Source organism: Scleropages formosus, chromosome 15 (assembly GCF_900964775.1).
Source record: "Scleropages formosus chromosome 15, fSclFor1.1, whole genome shotgun sequence".
In the NCBI taxonomy this organism is placed as follows: Eukaryota; Metazoa; Chordata; class Actinopteri; order Osteoglossiformes; family Osteoglossidae; genus Scleropages; species Scleropages formosus.
This window is the reverse complement of record NC_041820.1, coordinates 6,054,425-6,076,914: the sequence shown is the minus strand read 5'-3', so window position 1 is coordinate 6,076,914 and position 22,490 is coordinate 6,054,425. Positions and strand designations below refer to the sequence as shown.

Genomic DNA, 22,490 nt, shown 5'->3' with positions numbered 1-22,490 from the left:
AGAATGGGAGGAGGTGGGGGCAGTGAGAGCAAGAAAAAACGTTTTCCCACACAAAACATTGGTATCCCATAAAGCAAACAGACACTCCAAATAGATAGAGATCACGTTGCCACAGGGAACTGTTAACTGTTTACCGGGATGGAGTTACCGCTGTCCGGGAGTTGCAGGAAAGCGGTACCAGGTGGGATGTACTCTGGGCAAGGGTCAGCACCCGGATCGCATTTGCTTTCAGTTCTTTGTGGGAGACGGATGCAGGTCCGGACAACCTCACCTGCCATTCAGCAAGCAGCAAGGTAGGGATAAGCATCCATCACTTTGTCATGAAAACAAAAATAACACAAAAAAATGACGTTAGATATGCCCGACCTTCCAGGGGTGAAAGAATCAGCCCGGCTTTCTCCGGCAAAGCGGAATTAAGAGAAGATCCTTACATGGAGCCGGGAATTAATCTAGGGAGGAAACGCCGCAAATCCGAGTCGGGGGGGGTAGCGACGGGGGAGCTCGCGAAGCAGAAAGACGGCATGCAGATGTTGTGGTTCGCCACGGGGTAGGGAACTTTTAATGGAGATTTTATTTTTCTCATTTATAAACATTCGTCGTCCTGTAGAGAGATTTTCTGAAGTCGATCCCACCTCCCTCATCGCCCTGAAGCCGCTCCTCGGTACACTGGCAGCAGCTGACTCCGCACTGCCTGCCGTGTCGTTGGGTCCGTTTTCAGCACGACAGCTCCTTCCAGCATGGGGGACTCATCACTCAAACCCTGGGGCCCTAGGGGTTGTTGACAAGGCATGAGGGCAGGTTTAGGGGAAAGCAGGAGAAGTCAAAGAAGTCGTCTGAATTTTTTTTTTTTTGGACCTTCAACTTCCTCTGCAGAAACCATCACTCACAGAGATCCCAGCCGCTGGCTGGGATTGATGTGTATGGTCAGAGTATGTGACCCTTTTCTACAGTACATCTATTTGAGACTTTCCTCCAAAGCAGCTTTCACTGTTAAGATATTTGATATTATTTTATTTTACCCATTTATACAGTTGGGTGTTTTTACCAAAACAATTTAGGGGAAGTACCTTTCTCAAGGGTATTACAAGTGCAGGTGGGATTTGAACCAGTGACTTTTGGAGCCAAAAGTAGCAGCTCTAACTCCTACACTACCAGCTACCCCTACTGCGCTCCTGAGAAATTAGACTTCCACTGAGCAGATGCTTCAATTAAGGCACGATGGAACATCTGAACACTTCTAAATGAATTGCTGAATTGATACCAGTTAAGAATATGAGGATTGTGTGAAAACCTGATTAATAATCAAGCAAACTGACGATTATGCAGAGCTCTGAAGCGAACAGACCTACTGTGTCTGAGCGTAACAGAAGAGCAATATTAAGGAGAATGATCACAGTATATTAGCTCTGTTTCCTCATGCCCATCATCGCATTTCCTCAATGAATGGCAAGATGAGTAGCCCTCTCAGATGGTACTTTTTGGCTTGAACATGGAGGGATTTTTTTATAACCATCTTTTTATGTTCATAACCACAGAAGGGGCGGCGATACAGGAACCTCCACTGGGAGAAGTTTGCGGGAAGACAAATAGGTGGAGAAGATCAAGACGTGGTTCCGTTTTCAGATGGCCCTGCAACCCATGGATTCTTGTGTCCACAGAATAAAGTGAATGAGAATTCAATAAGAAGAGCCAAGACAAAGAAGATAGCTTCAGCCCGGAGAAGAATCATCCATCCAGATATCAACCACTCAACCCACAGATAGCATCTCCAACACTGTTGAGGACTGAACGTTCCTTTGTTTGTGTTCCTTTGACTAAACCAAGTGTGACGATGCTCTGTGTGTGTTTGTGTCAGACCACACATTGAGAAGGGTTCTGCTCTGGTTACAGCTATGAGAGTTGTGCAACCATCAAAGGTCATCATCTCTTAACAGCTACAAGGCTGAGACCCCCGGTAGCATAAGAAGATGGGATGTCGTAGGATGTCAGATACTGAGGCAGGATGGCTTTGGTCAGCTCTCCGAGATGGACTCGCATTCAACAAGGGGGAAGTCTGCCTTGAGTCCTGCACTCCTGGAATAGGCTCAGGACCATCTGCACTGGACAAGCGGTACATGAAAATTAAAAAACACCATGTAGTTTTTAACTGAACAAGCAGCTGCTCTGAAATAGGTAAATAGCTGAAGATAGTTATAATTAGCGGTAGTGCAAAAAAAATAAACACCCCAAAAGACCACCATCACCCACATCAACTGAATGTATATGACGAGCTGATATATAAAATATTTTCTGTAGCGTGAGTAAAAAAACCACTGAAAAACTTCCTCTGTCACCATTAAACGAAATTAAATAGTGCTTATGCAAATGTGCTCTGTGTTTTGATTTATGTGTGACATCCAGTATGTCTCAACGCCGCAGTCTGTTTGTCCTTTATGCATATTATTTCCTTCATGCAAGAGGTCATTAAAATTGTTAATGAAGGAAAACTGTAAGTACATACATAAAATAACAATTTTCTTGCTGTATTAAAGCATGGGTGTCCAAATGCGCAGTGGAATCCTTTGTTTATAGCAAAGCTTGAACGCATTTGAAGGATCATCCCCTGCTTAGTTACGGTCCTTTCATTGTTTATTTAAAATGTGTTTCGCCCCATCCTCCACTGACCATAACTAATCTTGTAGGATTGTCAAGGCGTGTGGCAAACACCTCACCTCAGGCGTTAGTTACCTCGGCGACAATAGAGTGACAGCAGCACCTTCGCTACCCTGTTTATTGATATTCATGGAGAGGTAAAGCCGAATATCAAAACTTTACATTTATTTATCAGATGCTTTTCTCCAAAGCGACTTCCAATGAACTCTATGTAGTGTTATGAGCCCACACACCTTATTCACCAAGGTGACTTACACTGTTAGATACACTTCTTACACTGGGTCACTCATCCATACATCAGTGGAACACACACACCCCCTCTCTGTCACTCACACACCATGGGGCAACCTGGACAGCATATCTTTGGACTGTGGGAGGAAACCAGAGCACCCAGAAGAAACCCACGCAGACACAAGGAGAACATGCAAACTCCACACGGAGCGAGCGGCGATCGAACCCACATTCTCTCGCACCACCCAGGTGCTGTGAACAGAAATAAACAGGGATTAAAGGGTGGCATCGCATCCTGGGCTCTCTGACAAGCCCAGTGTCCTATGCTTCCAGGATAGACTCTGGATTGCTGCGACCCTACATTTATTGCGAGACAGTGAGTGAGTTTATGAATAATAATTTGTTTTACGTCTTTTACTGGATCACAATGCATGGGTTGCAACTGAAAATTACAGAGGCCATAGATAGCAAATCTTCCTGTTTTCCCGAAGGCAGCAATTCATCACACTGACACAGCAACTCCACACCAGCAAGCGAAAACAGCATAACTCAAGTCACTCGCTCTCTGGTCCTTTTCATAATATTGTTTGCAATTTATTGTCTGTGGCTCAGCCTTGTTCAGGTTTCTGACAACTCATTGCGTATTAGTAACCATACAAATGGTAAATACATAACAAATTTTGTCTATTAATCCTGGGTTTGTCATGTGGCTCCATGCTTTGCCATGCTGATGATATCTATAAGGTAGTTTATTTGAATGCTGTTTCGTTAACACGTGAGTCCAAGTTTGGTGAATTAACACACTTTCAGGAGTTACGCAATTAAATGTCAGACTGTAATTTTTTCCTGCTATGTGTTACCAAAACCTCAGTTTTCTTTACTTTAAAAATTCTTAAATTAGTCATTCTGTTACGTGGATTGCTGTATGTTATCTGTCTGTGTATTATTTACCAGCAAAGTCTAGCACAAATATATTGAAAATGTATTGAGACACTAAAAATACTAAAAAGTTGTGGCAACATCATACTTACACCGCTGTATACGCTTTGTGTGTTAGGAATCTTGTGTTAACAACGTAGAGCATTTGTTTTAAATTAGCAAAACATCTGATATTCCGCATTAGTTGTTCTCGATGGTTTGTATATTTGTACATTTTTGTAATAGTGACAAAAAACTGAAGGCTGAGGGTCAAGTTTACAGTTTCAAGGTTGCTGTGGATTATATTTACCACCAATGACTGAAAATGTACTGCTGCTATTATTATTATTATTATTATTATTATTATTATTATTATTATTATTATCATCATCTCTGAATATAGTATTAATTTACTTAGACCTATGTATCAGTGTATAAGGTAACTCAGTTTTGAGAAATACTCAAATACCTTTATTTTGTGTTTTAGGCACATTCAGAGAAATAAATAAAATAAAAAGCATGCTGCCTGCATTATTTTAACTGTACCGCTGCTACCAGCACCAGAGTATTCATCCTATACGGACAAATTCCAAAGTGCTTGGGCCTTTCGGTATCCAAAAACAATTCATGTTAATAAGGCAAAATAGCATCACCTTTCGCGACAGTTTTGATTTTCTTGCATTTGAATGAAAGGGATTTCATTTCCATTTATTCGACCTGAAACTCCTGACACCCTTTTCTCCAGAAGTGCGAAGTACTGTGACCTGCTCATTCATACACCCCATTTTACCCCCCCACGTCTAATTGCCCCTTTTGTGGACAGTTGGTTTCGACAGAAACCACAAATGATCCCTTATTCAATCAGTGGGCCAAACAGAGGGCGGCAATTTGATTCCCTTGATGTAAAACTATCTGTCCAGTTTCCATTTCCCCCTTTTCCAAAATCTGGCACCAACATATTGATATGCACATCTATGAGCTCTTTCCATTTTATAATTTATTCATTTGTCTGGCGCCTTTCTTCAAAGCAATTTGCGAATGTTACGCTTGTACACTAAGCTACTTACTTATTTACATTTACAGTTATTAATTTATTCATTTAGCAGATGCTTTTCTCCAAATCGACGTACATCTCATAGAAAATACAATTTGTGCATTACCTTAGGAGAAAAGTGCTTACCCATTTATACAGCTGGATATTTTGTTTACTGTATCAGTTCAGAGTATTAGTGCAGCATGTATATGTGTCATTCTCTCTGGTAAATCAAAATTACTGTTATTTGTACAGGTTTTACTCTGTTTATTCTGTCCATGCCATCTTGTGCCAAGATAGAGCACACTGTGAAGATTCGTGCTTTTGACTGTACAAGGTTGTACCCGCGCAACAATTTTAGATGACGATCGATACTGTAGCTGAGATCAGATATGAACATAATCAACTCACAAGCTCAAATCTGATATGTCAACAAACTATGAGAATTAAACTGTTAAGTGTGTTGGGTCACCAAGACTGCAGCAAGACAGGCAGGGAGCGTAAAGGCCATTGAGTAACTCTTCGGAGCGCAAACTCAACAGTCCTAAGGTGTGGTGGTAAGAGGTGGATCTCGGTGAGGTGCCTGAAGCTCCAGAGACGGGGAGCAGACCTGGTGCTGAGAAGATCACTGGAGGAACCAGGAGAAAGAGGGACTGATCCTTGCGGAGCGTCCGAAGAGAGGAGGCACAGAGAGCAAGCAGACTCGTCCTGCCGAAGAACCCGTGCCTGGCTTTTCATTACTTAAACATTTTTCAAAAGCAGACACTTCTTTGCAGTTATTGGTCTTCGCAGGGTTGGGGGGAGACGTCCACGGTCAAGGCCACCGGCAGATGCCACCCAACTGATCAAGTTCTGAACATGATTCTGGAAATTTGCTTTCCTTCTGCTCACCCCGTTCTCCATGATAGACGTATCAGTTGCCGCAGCTTTTTCATGTATGTTTATTGAGCTCTGGTGTCGTGACACGTGCGTTACTGTACGTATCATTGCCGCACTTCTCACTCACCGCAATCCGCATTAATTAAGAACGCTCGCGCGCAGCCTCTGGTCTATGGGGGGTCACCGGGCGCTCAAGACGTCGACACGAGGGTCGAGCGACAGGTGCGCGCCTCCCCGAGCGCGCCTGCCAATCCCCGGGCCGGCGATGCGCGCCCGCTCAGGTGCCGCCGCCGAGACCCCGCCCCTCGGGCCGCTGTAATCCAATCTCGAGCTCGCGCACAGGTAAAACCGGCCTCTGATTCTCACCATACCTCAAAAAGCGAGAAAAGCCAACAAAACCCGTTCTTTCAGCAGGGACAGCCTCGGCGTCGCCCTCATCCCACTCCTTCCTTGAGGAGGGTGTTTTTTTCTGGTGCGCAGGCAGGGCAGGCAGGGCAGGCAGGGGCCGGATCGGATTTACCGCATAACTCGAAAGTCCAGTTCGACCGAGCAAGATGACACAGGAGAATGACAGGTAAAGTGAACTCGGTCACGGGTGCGAGTCCAGTGGAACCGGTGGGCGAGTGCGTGCGTGCGAGCGTGTCTGTCTGTCTGTCTGTCTGTCTGTCTATCTGTCTGTGTGTGTGTGTGTGTGTGTGTGTGTGTGTGTGTGTGTGTGCGCGCCCGGTACCGAACGAACGCTTTCGACCACCCCGATTTTTATCAGCCTTTTATCTATCTCTGTCGATAAATTCCGTTTTGAGCCGCGTCCTTCTTCTTCGCACCTTAAGTCCTGTGTGACAGGACGAAAAGATTTTTTTTTTGTTTTTTTTAAACGAAACGGCAACGTTTCTGCTTTTTTTCGTACGTGGGATGCGGTCCGGAGCTCGCGGTGCCCTCCACCTGTCGGCTCAGCTGTGGGCGCGCGAGCCGGCGCGCGCTCCGCCACAGGTGCATCTCTCTGCACCTGTCGGTCGAGCCGGAGCGCGTCGCCCCCGCGGCCGCTGAAGGTGAACCGCTCTTTTTAACACGAATACAAATTAACTTTTTTTTTCTTTCTGTTTTTTTTTTTTTGGATTTGGATTTCATTGGATTTTCAACCCGGTGTGAAGAATACCAACTTCGTACAAGTTTTTTTTAATTCTCACAAAGAGGCACAGTAATCTGCTGTACAGATTAAAATTATGACCATTTTTATAGTTATTACTACAGAAACTTCGGTGGATTTGAAATAAAATCTTCAACTGCTATTTTTATAATATCCTAATGTTCTGGTAATATTGTGTTCGTTCATATTTTACGCCAATCAGTGTTTTAAACACATTTTTCGATCCGTGAATTTTTTATGTTTCCATCCCAAATTTTGCCCAGTGGGGATTGACGGATTGTCCAGGGTTTTATCTAGTGAAGACTGTGGAGACATGATTCTTAGGAAGTTCTCGGGTAGAAAGCTCGTGTAGGCTACTATTTAACCAATGAAACTACTGTTAAACATGTAACTTTTGAAGGACACTTTCAGTGTGTGTGTGTGTGTGTGTGTGTGTGTGTGTGTGTGTGTGTGTGTGTGTGTGTGTGTGTGTGTGTGTGTGTGTGTGTGTGTGTGTGTGTGTGTGTGTGTGTGTGCGGACAGCAGAACTGCGGCTCCGGTGAAACTGAACACCTGTAAGGCGTTGTCTGTCTTCTCTCGAAAATCTCACAGAAAACAATGTGTGTCAGCATGTTTTTACATACAGGAACCTAATTTTAGAAAAGAAAAAAAAAAAAAAAGCTTTTCCAGAGGTCATACATATAATATACTGTGTCGGTAGCTTGTGAGAAAAAAAAATGAAATAAGTTCATTACATTCACCCTCTGACAATTTTAAGGAAAGGTAGTTTTCATTTCACTATTTGTTTGAGCGGCGCCAACTATTTTCCCAGCAGTTTATCTGTTACGTCCCCCTACAATTTAAACGAGTACTTTAGCCCCGGACAAAGCAGCGTAAAGTCCATCTTTTCAGGTGTAATTTAATAAGTATTTCAAGAACTACATACCATGATTTTGAGATGGAAGACTCACTTCGTCTTACTTTGTGCTTGGGATGGAGCTTGCTTGTGAATCTATTGTTAAGGCCTCTAAACAGACATTCTCTTAATTTTGCACTCTATTTGAGGTTTATTATTATTATTATTATTATTATTAATATTATCATCATCATCAAGTTCTATCAGGGCATGGCTGGTTCCTTTGTTTTAATGACGGATTGCATGTCCTGTTTTGTTTTATCCGTGCTGAATAACGGATCTATCAGATTGCATATCCAAAATGCATAAAGCCAGCTGGGAGTTTTTGCTGGGCACAAAGGAAGCCTGCTGAGTTTCAAATAAAGAATTTCTGTTGACCACCAGGTCTTTTTGGTGGCGATGGATTTCAACAAGATTTGCCTGTATTCCCACCTTTAAACATTATTATATTAAATACAAAGTAGAAGTAACACTGCAACACTGAAATTGGGACTCGTTTTTTCGGACCTACGCGTCGGTATCACTTGAAGAGAAGTGTTTTTTGTTTGACGTTCGGGATCACTGTTTAGGTTTTGCCTTAGCGAAATGTGTCGTCAATATTTGCACCTTAAACAGACATCCCCCCCCCCCTCCCAACAAGTGTTGGAAATGTGTCACATGGGGAGGCCGCTGCACGAGCAACGCCCGCCCTGCGTTATTTCAAAGCGATATTTTGGGTAAAATCAGAGGCCTTTCACATGCTCAGTGTGAGCAGCTAGAAATCCCTGAGGGCGCCGCTCAAACAAATAGTGAAATGAAAACTACCTTTTGTTTAAATTGTCAGAAGGTGAATGTAATGAACTTATTTCATATTTTTTTTCTCACAAGCTACCTAATTTGTGCTTTTTCATAATCTCTTTGATAAGTCAGTAATTGTATCTTGGGACTGTGTATCATAAATATCCGAATGCTGCCACCCCCCAGCCAGCCCAGCAGACACACCCACTCGATACCAACTAGATACTAACCCCCCACCCCCACCCCCCCATACCATCTCCCATGCCCTTAAACACAGCCAACAAGAGTGAGTATGCAGATGTACTGACAGTGACGCTAACAAAGGCGGGTGGTGGAATGGAATCTCAATACCAAACACTTACGGCACTATAGTATTGATCCGCCGCCTAAACAATTTATTTAGACAGGGCAGCACCAGACTTTCGGGGCCCCGTGGATCCTGGGTTCCATTTAGTTCGGCTGAAAAGGAGTTCCTTCCTCCAAAGTAGTAGTACTATGGGAAGGTCTGGTGTCACCCTGATCAACACAAGTCTTTATCACAATTTCCAATAAAAATGTCTCACCTCTTTTTGAGGGTTCGAGTGCCTCTGATACATTTAGTCAGATATATTCGGCATTTTTCCCACAAAACAGACATGTTGAAATGTTCACATGAATGTATTTCAGTTTTCTTCAGTTACGTTAAGACTTTTGCTGACTCTTTTTGGCTCAGTACTATATATCTACATACATATGTGTATGACCTCTATGTATGTAGTGTTCAGGAATGTGCACCCCCCAGCTGAGCACTATACGGATTGTTGGATTCCTTTTCCCAGCAGCAAGAGGGCTGTACTGGTGCTACAGAATGAACCAGGATACAGCCAGCGACGGTCATTCACCAACGAAGATGAGGCCTGGAAGTCCTTCCTCGAGAACCCGCTGACGGCCGCCACCAAGGCCATGATGAGCATCAACGGGGACGAGGACAGCGCCGCCGCCCTGGGCCTGCTCTACGACTACTACAAGGTAGGGTCGAATGCAGCTCAGCCTTTTTGCCTATTTAAAACCTTCAAGTGAGAACCCAAAGACCACAGTGAGGAAAATGAGAGAGGCACCTTAATACTCATTCTTAAAGAAAGGCAAGTTTTTGCAAAACCACACAACTTCCTGCAAATGTTCAGCAACTTTTTTAAATCAGTCCTTTCCTCTGCATGTTGCTGGGTGGGTGGATCACAGTGATGGTAAAAGAAGCACTGACACGGATGCTCCCTTTGTTTGCTCTCCCCAGGTGCCCCGAGAGAAGAGAACAGTGACACAGACCAAGCCAGACGTGCTGGGGTCTGAAGTGGATCCTAACAAAAGGTGATATGGCCTTTTGATGCCGTTGTATCTGTGTAGTAAAAGCAGATCCCGAGGTTATTCCATTTGGCAATAGCAGCTGATTTGTTTGCTGTCCCAACATAAAAAAAACAACTCGCTGTAAAGAAAACAGCAAAGCGAGCGTGAACGAGGGCAAACCGAAAAAAAATTCAATAACGTTAATAATGTAAAGTAAAACAGCTATGCTCCACTTGTTTCTGGAGGACATCTGACCGAACACTACAGATTAGGCTGTACAGAAAGGCCCAAAAGACCACAGGTAGGAGTCATGATGACCAGATGTAGACGTGACCTGTGAGTAGGGATTCCACATCGAGAGGTCTTGACTTTACTCGTTTAACGTGTGCGCCGTTTGCCAGCAGGAACCTGATGGCCCCACACCAGGAGGCCTCCATGGCCGCAGGGGAGAGCAGAATCCAGGTGCTAAAGAGTGTCCCGTTCAACATCGTCCTCCCAACAAATCAGCTGAGCCAAGACAAGAGGGTCCCGTTCCCATCTCCAGACACCACGGTCACAGTGTCCATTGCCGCCATGCCCGGCTACCCAGTGAAGACCGAGGTGCCCGCACATGGCTTCCCGGTGGCTGCCCCTCCTAGCGCCCACTGCCCGGAGCCCGACGGTCATGCCGTGGTGTTTGACCGGCCGCTCAGTCACAGCCAGTTCAGCCCCAGCACGCAGCCGCGCACACCGGACTCCACCTTCCCGGAGACCTTCAAGGATGGAACCTCAGAGGTAGGAAGTGCCATAGGAAGTGCCACCCAGCTACCCCGTTCCCGCTGCGACACCCCCTCACCAGGGTGACAGAGAGACATGGGATCGGTCCCCCCACACAATGTCCCTTTCACCTGAGCCTCTGGAGCCAGTGCTGGGCTTAACCCTACCTGGTTTTATTTGAACACGCCAAAATAGTGGCTAGCATGTTATTATGCCATTGTCCACTGAGTACAATAAGACGCTGTACTTTTCTCCTACAATAGCAGAACCTTTTCTCTCCCCTTTCTGTATTTAACCTGGGGGGGTGGGGTGGGGGGATTACGTTAAAAGGATAGCCCAACAAAACCCTATACAGGAGTACTGGTGGGGGGGGGGCGCTTTGTTTTCCCTTGGCTGAGCGAGAGCCCCCCCTCAGCTCCCAGGGAGCGAAGCCTTGTTGCGGATGTTTGTGTAAAGCTGGTCCTCTCCCCCCCCCCTTTGTCCACTGCAGGTGTTCTCATTCCCAGGGGATCTCCAGTTACGCATGCCCTCCATCGCGCCGGACGACTATGCCAGCTTTGACACCATACCGAGGTGGGTCAACGTGCCGATGGCAGCCCGGTGATGCAGCTGCAGGGTCCCTTTAAATGCCCGTTCACTGGCCATAAGCTCATGGTGTCAAACATGGGGCAGGTGACCAGAGCCTTCAAATGACTCCTGGCCTAATTTTGAAAACTCTTCTTTTTCAGTAATAACTTTGAGTACACGTTGGAGGCCTCAAAGTCACTTCGTCAGAAGTCTGGCGACGGAACGATGACATACCTCAACAAAGGCCAGTTCTACCCCATCACCCTTCGGGAGATCGACAACGGCAAAGTCCTTCACCACCCCATCAGCAAAGTTCGGGTACGTGGCAGTACGGCTTGCCAGGCTCACTATACAGTCACAGTGTCTGCAGAAAGTATTCACACCCCGCCACTCTTCCACACTTAAACCTCACACCTACATAAGTATTCAGACCCTTTGCTGTGATGTGACACCCCAGATTGAACTCGGATGCATCCTATTCCTTTGGATCCTTTTTGAGATGTCTCTAGAAGTACACTGTAGTCCCACCTGTGGAAAGTTGACTGGAGTGGAAATGACTCAGAAAGGCACACAGCTGTCCTCATAAGGTCCCACAGTTTACAGTGGCCCCAGAATAAATACTAATCCACAAAGACCAAGGGTTTCACCATGGACCCCTGAGATAAGATTGTGTGAAATTACATTTTCAAAGTCAAAGCTCATACGGCTCATCAGAAGACAACTACATTTCCAAGCATTGTGGGTAACTGCCTTCACAAAGCTCCTGCGGTGCGTGTCTGGAACGAGGGGTGCGTTGATGGCGACATGTTGCTGTCTTCCAGAGCGTGGTGATGGTGGTGTTCGGAGAGGAAAAGTGTCGGGACGACCAGCTCAAGCACTGGAAATACTGGCACTCCCGTCAGCACACAGCCAAGCAGCGCTGCATTGATATCGGTAGGTCGACGGTAACCTTGACCCTAAGGTGCCCTCACCCTTGGGCAGTCGGAACAGCTCCTTCCATGACAGCGATGTGCCCTCTCATTGGGTGGAGAACAGTACCGGTCAGTGTAGTATGGATCTGATACGTCACAGCAGTGTGTTACTGCATGTACAGTAGAGCGGAAAAGAGGGAGTAATTTTTGAGCATTTTCTTGGATACTTGTTAAAAATTGTGATAGTACGACTGTAAAACTAAGTCGAATGTCCACCCATTCAAAAATCCATCCACACATCCCAATGTCCATGCAATCATCCATCTATTCCTTCATCCTTCCATCTTTCACTGTAAAGACCTTAGCTAATTCTGATTTCTATAAAAGGGGTGCGGTGGTGCGGTGGGTTGGACCACAGTCCTGCTCTCCGGTGGGTCTGGAGTTTGAGTCCCGCTTGGGGTGCCTTGCGATGGACTGGTGTCCTGTCCTGGGTGTGTCCCCTCCCCCTCCGGCCTTACGCCCTGTGTTACCGGGTAGGCTCCGGTTCCCTGCGACCCCGTATGGGATGAGCGGTTCTGAAAATGTGTGTGTGTGTGATTTCCATAAATACTATATTTTGTTCTTCAGCTTAGCAGGTGTCTAGAGAAGGAATCACCCACCACAAACACACACACACACACACTGCCTTTTAGCTAATGGCTCCGTTTACACAACTGCTGTGTTGTTACTCTCTTGGATTTTGGGAAGTCACAATAGAAGAACAATCTCCTGAAAGGCCCCTCTACTGTTGTGTTAATGGGGGTGGGTTCTCCAGAGCTTTTTTTGTTTTTCAAAGGGGAGGGTCAGGGAGAACTAGTATTCGGATGTGAAACCAAAAAAGGAATAGAAAAGAGCATTAGACTGTAATGCAAGTGACACCTGTAGACGCTGCAGAGCTTAGGTGGCCCACGTTGCCACCCGGAGCGCATGGCAGCAGTTGTGTGGGATGCGGCGGAGAAGACTGATCCCCACTTCCTCCTCTGCGTTAACGGCCGAAGAGGGGGTCGGGGCAGGTCCACCGGCTCTAAATCTAACGTCGTCCTTTGTTTTCCACAGCCGACTACAAAGAGAGCTTCAACACCATCAGCAACATCGAGGAGATCTCCTACAATGCCATTTCCTTCACATGGGACATCAATGAGGAGGCAAAGGTGAGGGAGGGGGGTGTCCCCTCTGGCCATGCTGTCACTAGCGGGCAGAGTAAGCCCCTCTCTTTAGGACATCTAGTCACTGGGTGTGGACGTTAGTGCCTCCAAAACCAAACTTCGTCGAAATGTGCTTAAGGGTTTTGCGCGGTTTGGCGTTTCGCACGATTTTCACGTAAACGCCTCTGCTCCGTTCGAAGGAATGTTTCCTGGGAATAGACTTCAATCAGGACGTGTTTGTTTGTGAGGCAGCCGCACTTGCGGCATTTCGCAGATGTCCTCGAGACACCGAAAAGTAACGAACCGGTTGTTCTAGTTATGGCATCCAATGTTCCGTGCGCCTTCCAAAAAAATGCGAAAAACAGACATGGTTCCGCCTGAAGGACACGGTGAGAGGCAGTAGAGGAAGGTGACTGTGTGGATGAACAACGCGTCTTGTTTCAGCATCATTCGGAGGGAAACGGGGAAGTCGAACCCGACGGGGGGTTTTCGAACCGGTCCTGTTCTTCGGCGCTTCTCCCTGTAAACACCTATTGTGTAAAGCGGCCCTCCCAGTTTGGCTGGTGACATAAAGCTCTGTCTGTTACCAAGGCGGGTGCCCCACTCTGCCTGCTCCAGGTCGCTGGCCATCCCACCCTAGGGTTGCGTAGAGACACCTGAGCGGACGCGTGGGGGTGTGTGCCTGTGTGTCACCACGATCGTTCCCATTGTCCTATTGGTGTGATGTGCAGAGAAGAAGGCCCGTCTTGGGGCAGGACGTGTCTCACAATGGGATCGGGAATGAGGAAACGCGGCAGGGGGTTCGCCTCCACATTTCGCAGTATGTGTGGTGGAATCCTGTCCAACGGGTACTTGTTGAGGCACACCATTTGTAACCCAGGTGACAGTGACAGAGGAGCCACAGGTGATTATCCCCTGCCAACTGTCTGCTGACATTTTCCTAATTTCCATGAAAAGGAATCATCTCAATTACTTGTTGAGTTTCTGCTCCAAAAACAACAAAAACAAGCAGGCTGATTACTGGGAGTCAAACGTCATGAGTCTCGGCGTGGCATGTCGTGGAACAGCGCGGTATGCCAGCGCCCTGCAGTCTACCCGGAATGTGGACTGCTGGTGACGGTCCCGGATCTGAGTATACAGCAGGCGTGTGATCTGACGGTCACATTCATGAAACGCTCATCCTTGTGTTTGCACGGCGCTGTCTGTTTACTCGGATGTAGGACGATGCGCCCAGAGCGAAGCAGCCCAGTGAAACAGAAAGAAGGGAACCCACGATTGTATTTCATAAGTATCAGGATGTAATTCAGCAAGGAACCATAACAAATTAGCCTCCACCATTTTTTGGGAGGCAAATGAATTCAACTCAGATGCTTGGGGTCTCCAGTTTCGGAGGAGGTCTCTTTTCTACTACAATTGTGCCCCCTAGTGGTGTAAAGTGGAGAAAGGCACCAGGTTACACAAATGCGCCATAAGGGGGCGCCAAATACTGCTGTAGTGAATTTTGGACGTGGCCAAAAAAATGAGTAAAATATGCAGTTATGCAAGAATTGAAACCTGGAACGCTTTACAAGCTTTTCTTCAGCATTCTGTAAATTATTTCACGGATTTCTTTACATCTAACTATTGCAAGTATTTCCACGGTTTCCATATTTTAAATCCCTTATTATTTAGGCATAGAATAATAAAGGATTTAAAATTCCCCGGGCGTGATGGTGGCACAGCGAGTAGTGCTGCTGTCTCACAGCGCCTGGGTGGTGTGGGAGGACATAGGTTTGATCCCCACCCAGTCTGTGTGGAGTTTGCATGTTCTCCCCATGTCTGTGTGGATTTCCTCTGGGTGCTCTGGTTTCCTCCCACAGTACAAAGATGTGCTGTTCAGGTTCACCCATAGTGTGTGAGAAACAGAGAGTGTGTGTGTTCCACTGATGTATGGATGAGTGACCCAATGTAAGTAGTGTATCTAGCAGTGTAAGTCACCACGGTGAATAAGGTGTGTGGGCTGATAACACTACACAGAGTTCATTGGAAGTCGCTTTGGAGAAAAGCGTCTGTTAAATAAATAAATGTAAATGAAAATGGCTCTCTGAGAGTTTCTCGGGGATAGTTGGTGGTGTCATGCTTTGTAAAAGTATCAGCTGAGTCTTTGATTACCCCTTATTCCTCCTTTACTGTGGTGTCAAGCGTCCTGGGGACCATTGTTTAACAGTCTTGTGTTTTGTTCCCCGTTACCATGGTAATTCTACCTGCCTTGTTGCTATCAGTTCATGGCAACCCTGCTCAGTAAAGAAAAAACAGTAAATAACGAACCCCATTCGGGATTTATTGAGTCATGACCCTTATCTAGGTGTCCTCACGCATCCCTCACTTCTCCCCTCAGATCTTCATCTCGGTGAACTGCCTGAGCACGGACTTCTCCTCGCAGAAGGGCGTCAAGGGCTTGCCCCTCAACTTGCAGATCGACACGTACAGCTACAACAACCGCAGCAACAAGCCCATCCACCGGGCCTACTGCCAGATCAAGGTCTTCTGCGACAAGGGGGCAGAGCGTAAGATCCGTGACGAGGAGCGAAAGCAGACGCGTCGGAAGGGGAAGTGCGCCGACATGGCGAGCACCCTCGGGGCCTGTGAGTGTCCTTGTCCGACCCCTTCGCACAAACACTGAAATATATACTCTAGGGTCAGATACAAGGTAAACCTCTCTCCCCAAGCATGGGGCCAGATGCTTTGTTCAGTAAGCAACCATGCCGACTGCAACCTTCCACTCTGAAAGCCCGAACGGGTAGTGGAGCCATTTCCTCTTCGTAAGGCCAAGTTGTTATGACACTGAGCCAAACGACGTTGTCCTCCTGCAGATGTGGACGTCAAGGTTCCCCTGTTGCACAAGCGCAGTGACATCACCACCTTCAAGGCGATGACCGACCTGGACACCCAACCTGTGCTCTTCATCCCTGACATCCACTTCTCCAGCTTCCAGCGCCACGTGAGTAAGCTGAGCGTCGCCACACCTCCCCTTGACGGCCACTAATACCCGATGAGTTCCAAGGTGTCTGAAATCAGATACGTAATAAAAAAATTGGAACACATTAAAATCGCCTCCCGGCGTGAGATCTGAGCTGGATGTCAGACCGCAGAGGGGCTGAAAGCCTGAAAGAACATTATTGTTTGTTACCTGACTCAAGCTTGTTGTGCGCCCATTGCTAATACGGTAAAACCAAACACTGTTAGATAATGTGGCACTAGAAATATTTGCTTCACAATGGTGTTTCTGTCTACTCCAAAGCTCCGCCCAGTCTACCTGTTTCAGGTGGCACGTACTAGAGAATTTCCTCTGCTTTATTGAGCTAAGGTTCAAAGCTCAGGAAGGGCCCCACAGCCTGTTAGAACTGTGAATCCTGGTTTGATTCGAAATATTTCCGGTTTTGTGTTTAAAGAGCTGAGCGACTGACGCGAAACAGCACTTACTGTAAGTGATCAAATGCAAAGTGCTGCCGCCAGAAACACAGCTGTAAGTTACAGGTGATGCTGATTCGAGGGTGAAATTTACAGCTCAACACACACAGTCTGAAACCGCTTGTCCTGAGTAGGGTTGAGGTGAGCCAGAGCCTAACCCGGCAGCACACAGCGTGAGGCTGGAGGGGGAGGGGACACACCCAAGATAGGACACCTGTCCGTCGCAAGGCACCCCAAGCGGGACTCGAACCCCACACCCACCGGAGAGCAAGACCCGGCCAAGCCCGCTGCGCCACCGCACCCCCTCACAACTCGCCGAACCGAATCGATAAAGCCACAGAAACGGTTTGGAACAGGGTCATTAACGACTCGGGTGGGAAACGTAGAATGTTGCTGTAGGTTCACCGTGGATGGTGTGGGACCACGCCAGAGCGCCAACAGCTTAGACAGGAATATGCCATGGTCTTGGGCACCAGTCCACAATTTTGACCTCAAAGAGCACAAGAGGGAGGTTGACGGGTGCGAGATTGCGCACTTCTACGAACCTTATCTACGTCCACCGGGCCATGACACACCATCCTTGCTGTGGGTCTTGTGTTCTGAAGGTCACCTGTGCCGGAAGGTCTCAGGTTGTGGGGACAACGCGAGGTTACTGAGTTGTTGGAACAGGGTGAAGGGAGAGTTATGCAGTGGTTCTTATCAATGAATGGTCCTCGATTGCGCTAAATGTCATTATGACCGTAACTCCTAGTCAACAGGCAGGAGCAGAGTTCTCCTTGAATGGAATTATGGTTTCATATCCATTACTGATAATCACTTAGCCAATGCAGGGTCATATTGGTCTGAAGCCTATCTAGGAGACATAGTGCATGAGGCAGGGTACACCCTGGACAGGATGCCAGTCCATTGCAGGGCAATTGCACATACTCATGTGCACACAGGGGAATTTAGATCCCCATATTCATCTAAAACACATGTTCTTGGGACTGTGTGAGGAAACCAGAGCAAGCCTACACAAACAAAGGGGAGGATACAAGCTCCACACAAACTGAGCTGGATTTGATCCCAGAATTGAGCAGCTCTGAGCCATCAGCACTACTCACTGTGCCACCACGCCACTCTATATGGCTTAATAACAGATGAAATTATCTTAATAACAGCCATGTTTAAATAAGATATAATTACTGGAACTGGATAATATAAAGGTGTAAAGTTATGGAGAAAGAACCACCCAGGAGGGAGATTGGGCCTGAGTCCACATGTTGCATGTTAAGATCTGTCCATATCCCGCAGGTCCAGTGACAGTAGAGTGAAGACACTGCATGCAACCTTTGACCTTACAGCTATTTTGAGTATTTCTCCTTGTCGCTATAAAATTGCTGATATGTTATTCTTCCATTTTTCATTTCTTGCAACAGTTCCCATCAGAAGATGGAGAGGACGGGTAAGACCATAATTTAACGTACTTCTGAAGAGCTTGTTTCCTTGTGCTGCAAAAGCGAGGCTCTGGTGTCGAACCCTGGTTGGCACATTTGAGAAGCGCACAGGTGGCATATGAATCCTGGTTTGATGACGACAGAAACACACTGAATTTGTCCGTAGACCCCAGAGAGAGCATTCTAACCCCAGGGCGTTATTGTTCCCGCAGGGCAGCCATGAAGAGGTTACCCTTCAACGAGGAGGAGTTTGGTTCCCCTCCCAACAAGCTGCCCAGGATGGATGAGCCCAAAAAGGGTAGGTATTAGACCCACATAAACACGCAAACACACACACACACACACACACACACACTCAAACCCTTAAACCGTCATCTATATTTCTATTTAAACGATTCCACCCAAACCTGGTGAGCGCTTTCCTCCTCTCAACATGGTCTGTTTCCAGAATGTTCTGCTGATGTTTGTTCGTTGACTCAGCCTTGGTATCAACAAGCCATGAAGAGTTCAGATTTAAAGCCGCTCTATAAGACCCCAGGGGTCATTGCCCCGAGGGCTTTAGTACTTTGAGGGATTGGTCAGCGGCCCTCTGGGCTGCAATTCCTAGCATCGTGGTGCCACGTGGCAGAGCGGAGGCTGTGCCCTGGCCTCGTGTGGCTGGCTGACACCGAGCCGGATCGTGCGGTGCTCTCTAAGCGCTCTTCGCCCCAGCCACCCCCCACACGTGGTCTGCTTTGGCACCGTGCGTGAGGTCTCCCACGCTGGATCCGGTTCAGAAGCTCCTTGAACATCCTCCTCGAGCCGAAGCGGATGGAACCAAGAGATCGGGCACATCGCTAAACCGTTGTTCTCGGACTTTCTCAATTCGCCCTTCTCTTTCACGTGGGGAACGCGGTGTTTCGCAACTCCGAGCCGCAGCTTGAAGAACAAAAAAAAAAACCCCGAAAGGTTCAAGTTACTGATTTGGTAAACACCAGTGTGGCTCTCGTGCGAGTAAAACAAGCTGAGTGCGGCGGGATTGCCGGGGATGTGTTTTACCACTTCACCTCCAGGACTTGTGGCTCTTTCTCAGTCAGCCGCGCGTGTGTGTGTGTGTGTGTGTGTGTGTGTGTGTGTGTGTGTGTGTGTGTGTGTGTGCGTGCTCCCGCATGTCCATTTACATGGGCTGTATGTGACCCCCCCAGCCCTCATGTGTGACAATATCTCTCGTGCTCCTCCACCCTGACAGTCCTACTCTACGTGCGGAAGGAGACGGAAGAGGTGTTTGACGCTCTCATGCTGAACACTCCCACGCTGAAGGGGTTGGTGGAGGCGGTGAGTTTCCATTCATGCCGAAACGCAGCTCGTATAACTAAAAACACCTAAATAAATGTCGACGACACAAAGGGATTTACACGAGCGTGCTTTTATGAACGTCTTCCCAGAACTTATCTAGGTAATTCAAATGGCTTATCGCATCAGCAGTATGTCACCTTTGTATTTGTTAACCACTGCTTCACTGCAAGCAAATTATGAGGCGTGAGGTACAGCTTCCGAGTGACATCCGTATTCTTTTTTTGGACAGATATGCGATAAATATGAGCTCCCACTTGAAAAGATAGGAAAGGTCTACAAGAAGTGCAAAAAAGGGTGAGTAAACGTTCGATATTTTTCTGCGGACGATCATTTCAGTTATGGAAATATTATTTAAATGTACGCTCATCCATTGCATCACAGTCTCATGCAGCAAAACTACTGCAGTGGCTTCTGAAAATCTGTACCTTCTTTCATACAGGTTCTTGTACTCTGTACACCAGCTTATGTACGATTTGTTTGAAACAGATGCACATTTGGTGTCTCGAATCCAGAAGATTTTGGTCCCCCAGTGGTGTCAGTCTGGCTATTTTCAGGGAAGATCTACTTCGAAATTACCCTGAAGTTACCACTTAAGCCTTTATCTAGTGATCAAATGATGATCAACTAGCATTTGTTTGTAAAGCTACACAGCACCTCTCTTTTGCAGAGGGAAACGCATAGTGAGAATTATATCTTTATATTATGAACATCCATGAGTTAAATTATGAAAAGGGCGCTTAAAAAGAAAGCACAAAAGGTATTGTGTAAAGCAGAAAAGGAAAAAATAGATACACACACACACACACACACATTTTCGGAACCGCTTGTCCCATATGGGGTCACGGGGAACCAGAGCCTACCCGGCAACACAGGGCGTTAGGCCGGAGGGGGAGGGGACACACCCAGGACAGGACACCAGTCCACCGCAGGGCACCCCAAGCGGGACTCGAACCCCAGACCCAGTGGAGAGCAGGACCCGGTCCAACCCACCGCACCACCGCACCACCACACCACCGCGAAGATAGATATTGAAAAAAAAAATTAAACCATTAAAAGATAAGCGAGTGAATTTTCTTTTTTTAAGAAATACTATGAAATATTCTGGTGTTACTACTGCCATGCATAAAATACCTTATTTTGGAATCTTAATTTTAGGTCACATTTTTCATTCAAGAGCCATTTCCGTTCAGGATATAAAGTTAATTTCATCTGTTCTCGACGGAAATTACACAGAGCAAATTAACCGCGGGATGCGAAGGCCCGGTATATATTAGTGTGCATTTCCAGGGACGCGTGCGGTGGCTTAGATCCCGTAGGCCTCGCGCTGCACCTCACCGCTGTCTCTGCCCCGTCTCCCTTTAGGATCCTGGTGAACATGGACGACAACATCATCAAGCACTACTCCAACGAGGACACCTTCCAGATCCACATGGAGGAGCTGGGCGGCATTTACAAGCTCACCCTGACGGAGATCTGAGCAGAGGGAGTTAGGGGCACGGCCATGAGACCCCCCACCATTCAGCCCATCCTCCACCCAGGGTCAGACCGCTGCGGGACTGTACGGCGACCGCCGAGTCGCAAAGGGGATCCGGGTTTACATATCATGTACATAGGTCGACCTTGTGCTCCGAGCATCCACGCTGTCTCCGTGTCCCGAAGCGCTCCGCTCCGTTCAGGACGGAGGGAGAGCAGTTCTTCGCAAAGCACTAAAGTATTCGGGCAAATTGCTGCCTTTGTTCAGCAGAACGATGGAGAAACCGACTGATTTCCAAACGGGTCGTTCGGTCACGAAGCAGTTAGCGTGAATATTTCAATGCTTTGGATAGCCTTCTTCGCCCACGACTACCATTCGGTGGAAAGTGGGCAGGTAGGGAGCCCTTCTTTTTTTTTGTATCTGAGTGTGCGTGAAGGATTTGTTCGTCAGACCGATTCGGCAGCATCGCCTTAGGCAAGGTCATGTCACAACGCGGGTGAATTCGACGAAAGGCGGGAGGAAGACCGGACAGTCGTCCCAGAGACGGAATTACGATTTGAATTATAAATCTGATGCGACCTTCTGCTTTAAATTGCTCTCTCGGTGTGTCCGTGCGAAAAATCGTTGCGCTGCACACCTTGATCTCTTCGAATCTCTTAAACAGGGCTTTAACTTTGTGTGCCTTCACGAATCTGTAAATAGAAGCACAATCAATGGAACACCCATCCTGTTTTGACATGTAACTTCCTGCAGTATTTAGTACGTAAACATCATGTTCGATCTCCGAAACTAGTCCCCTCATCGATTGCCTGGAATCGGTACGTGTGGTTGTCTCCGATGGACAAGAGTGTAGACATTCATCTGAGTGGCATAAGAGCTCTTTGGTTTCATGACAAGTATTAACAGTAAAGCTTTACCATCTGGCCCAGGACTGAACACCTTCAGCCTTATTATCACTTAAACCCTCACTGCAAAGTGTCAGTGAACCGTACGTAATCTTCATTTTTACCTGTACAGGAAGTGCAATAAGTGACGTTCATTTTCACAACTGTATGAACAGATTTTGTCTATACATCTATATGATTCTGAAGGTGAATATAATCTAATGCAATAATTTCCATCTTTCTTTTATAAGGAAATGGCAAAACTGAATTGCTCAAATTAACAAGCCAGTATAGTTTTTTTTTTTTCCTAAAATGTTGTATCTAAAGATTTTTTTCCCCAGTGAAATTACTCACTGGTTTTATCAGTTTATCAGTGTATTTATTTTATATGCAATAAGCAAGGATTGGGGTATTTTACTGAGCTATGAACTGTGGCAGATTTTTATTACCAATAAGATTGTATTATAATTTTGACTGTTTTTATATGAAAATACTCCAGAGTATATGTATTTGTATGCTAAGGGATTTTTATTTTTTATTTTTTTAAGAGGGTGTTTATGTACTTCTTTGATGTTTATGGTCAGGATGCTACTACATGTATGACATGTATTGTATCCAATAAACCAAGGATTTGGAAGAGG

At 46.7% G+C, this 22,490-nt stretch overlaps 1 protein-coding gene across 5 annotated transcripts; it reads left to right on the top strand.

The window, feature by feature from the left end:
• The first annotated feature begins 5,869 nt into the window (after nucleotides 1-5,869).
• Nucleotides 5,870-22,490, top strand: grhl1 (grainyhead-like transcription factor 1). Of its 5 annotated transcripts, XM_018733937.2 has the most exons (16): nucleotides 5,870-6,055; nucleotides 6,125-6,287; nucleotides 9,351-9,540; nucleotides 9,803-9,876; nucleotides 10,254-10,626; nucleotides 11,099-11,181; nucleotides 11,337-11,493; nucleotides 11,997-12,108; nucleotides 13,182-13,276; nucleotides 15,648-15,894; nucleotides 16,123-16,250; nucleotides 18,139-18,164; nucleotides 18,369-18,454; nucleotides 19,385-19,470; nucleotides 19,721-19,785; nucleotides 20,854-22,490. In XM_018733937.2, the coding sequence occupies exons 2-16, from the start codon at nucleotides 6,268-6,270 to the stop codon at nucleotides 20,966-20,968; spliced, it is 1,857 nt and encodes a 618-aa protein (XP_018589453.1). In that variant the 5' UTR covers nucleotides 5,870-6,055; nucleotides 6,125-6,267; the 3' UTR covers nucleotides 20,969-22,490. The 5 variants fall into 5 exon arrangements, with proteins under 5 accessions (XP_018589453.1, XP_018589470.1, XP_018589445.1 ...); XM_018733954.2 differs by lacking the exon at nucleotides 5,870-6,055 and having other exon boundaries at nucleotides 6,078-6,287; nucleotides 9,354-9,540; XM_018733929.2 differs by lacking the exon at nucleotides 5,870-6,055 and having other exon boundaries at nucleotides 6,078-6,287.

What these genes read in the sequence shown, in the direction of transcription:
- grhl1 (XM_018733937.2), top strand. Translation starts at nt 6,268, where the DNA reads ATGACACAGGAGAATGACAG. An exon ending in ACATCAATGAGGAGGCAAAG is followed by an intron (nt 13,277 to 15,647) that starts GTGAGGGAGGGG and finishes TTCTCCCCTCAG; the next exon opens with ATCTTCATCTCGGTGAACTG. An exon ending in GGCGAGCACCCTCGGGGCCT is followed by an intron (nt 15,895 to 16,122) that starts GTGAGTGTCCTT and finishes GTCCTCCTGCAG; the next exon opens with ATGTGGACGTCAAGGTTCCC.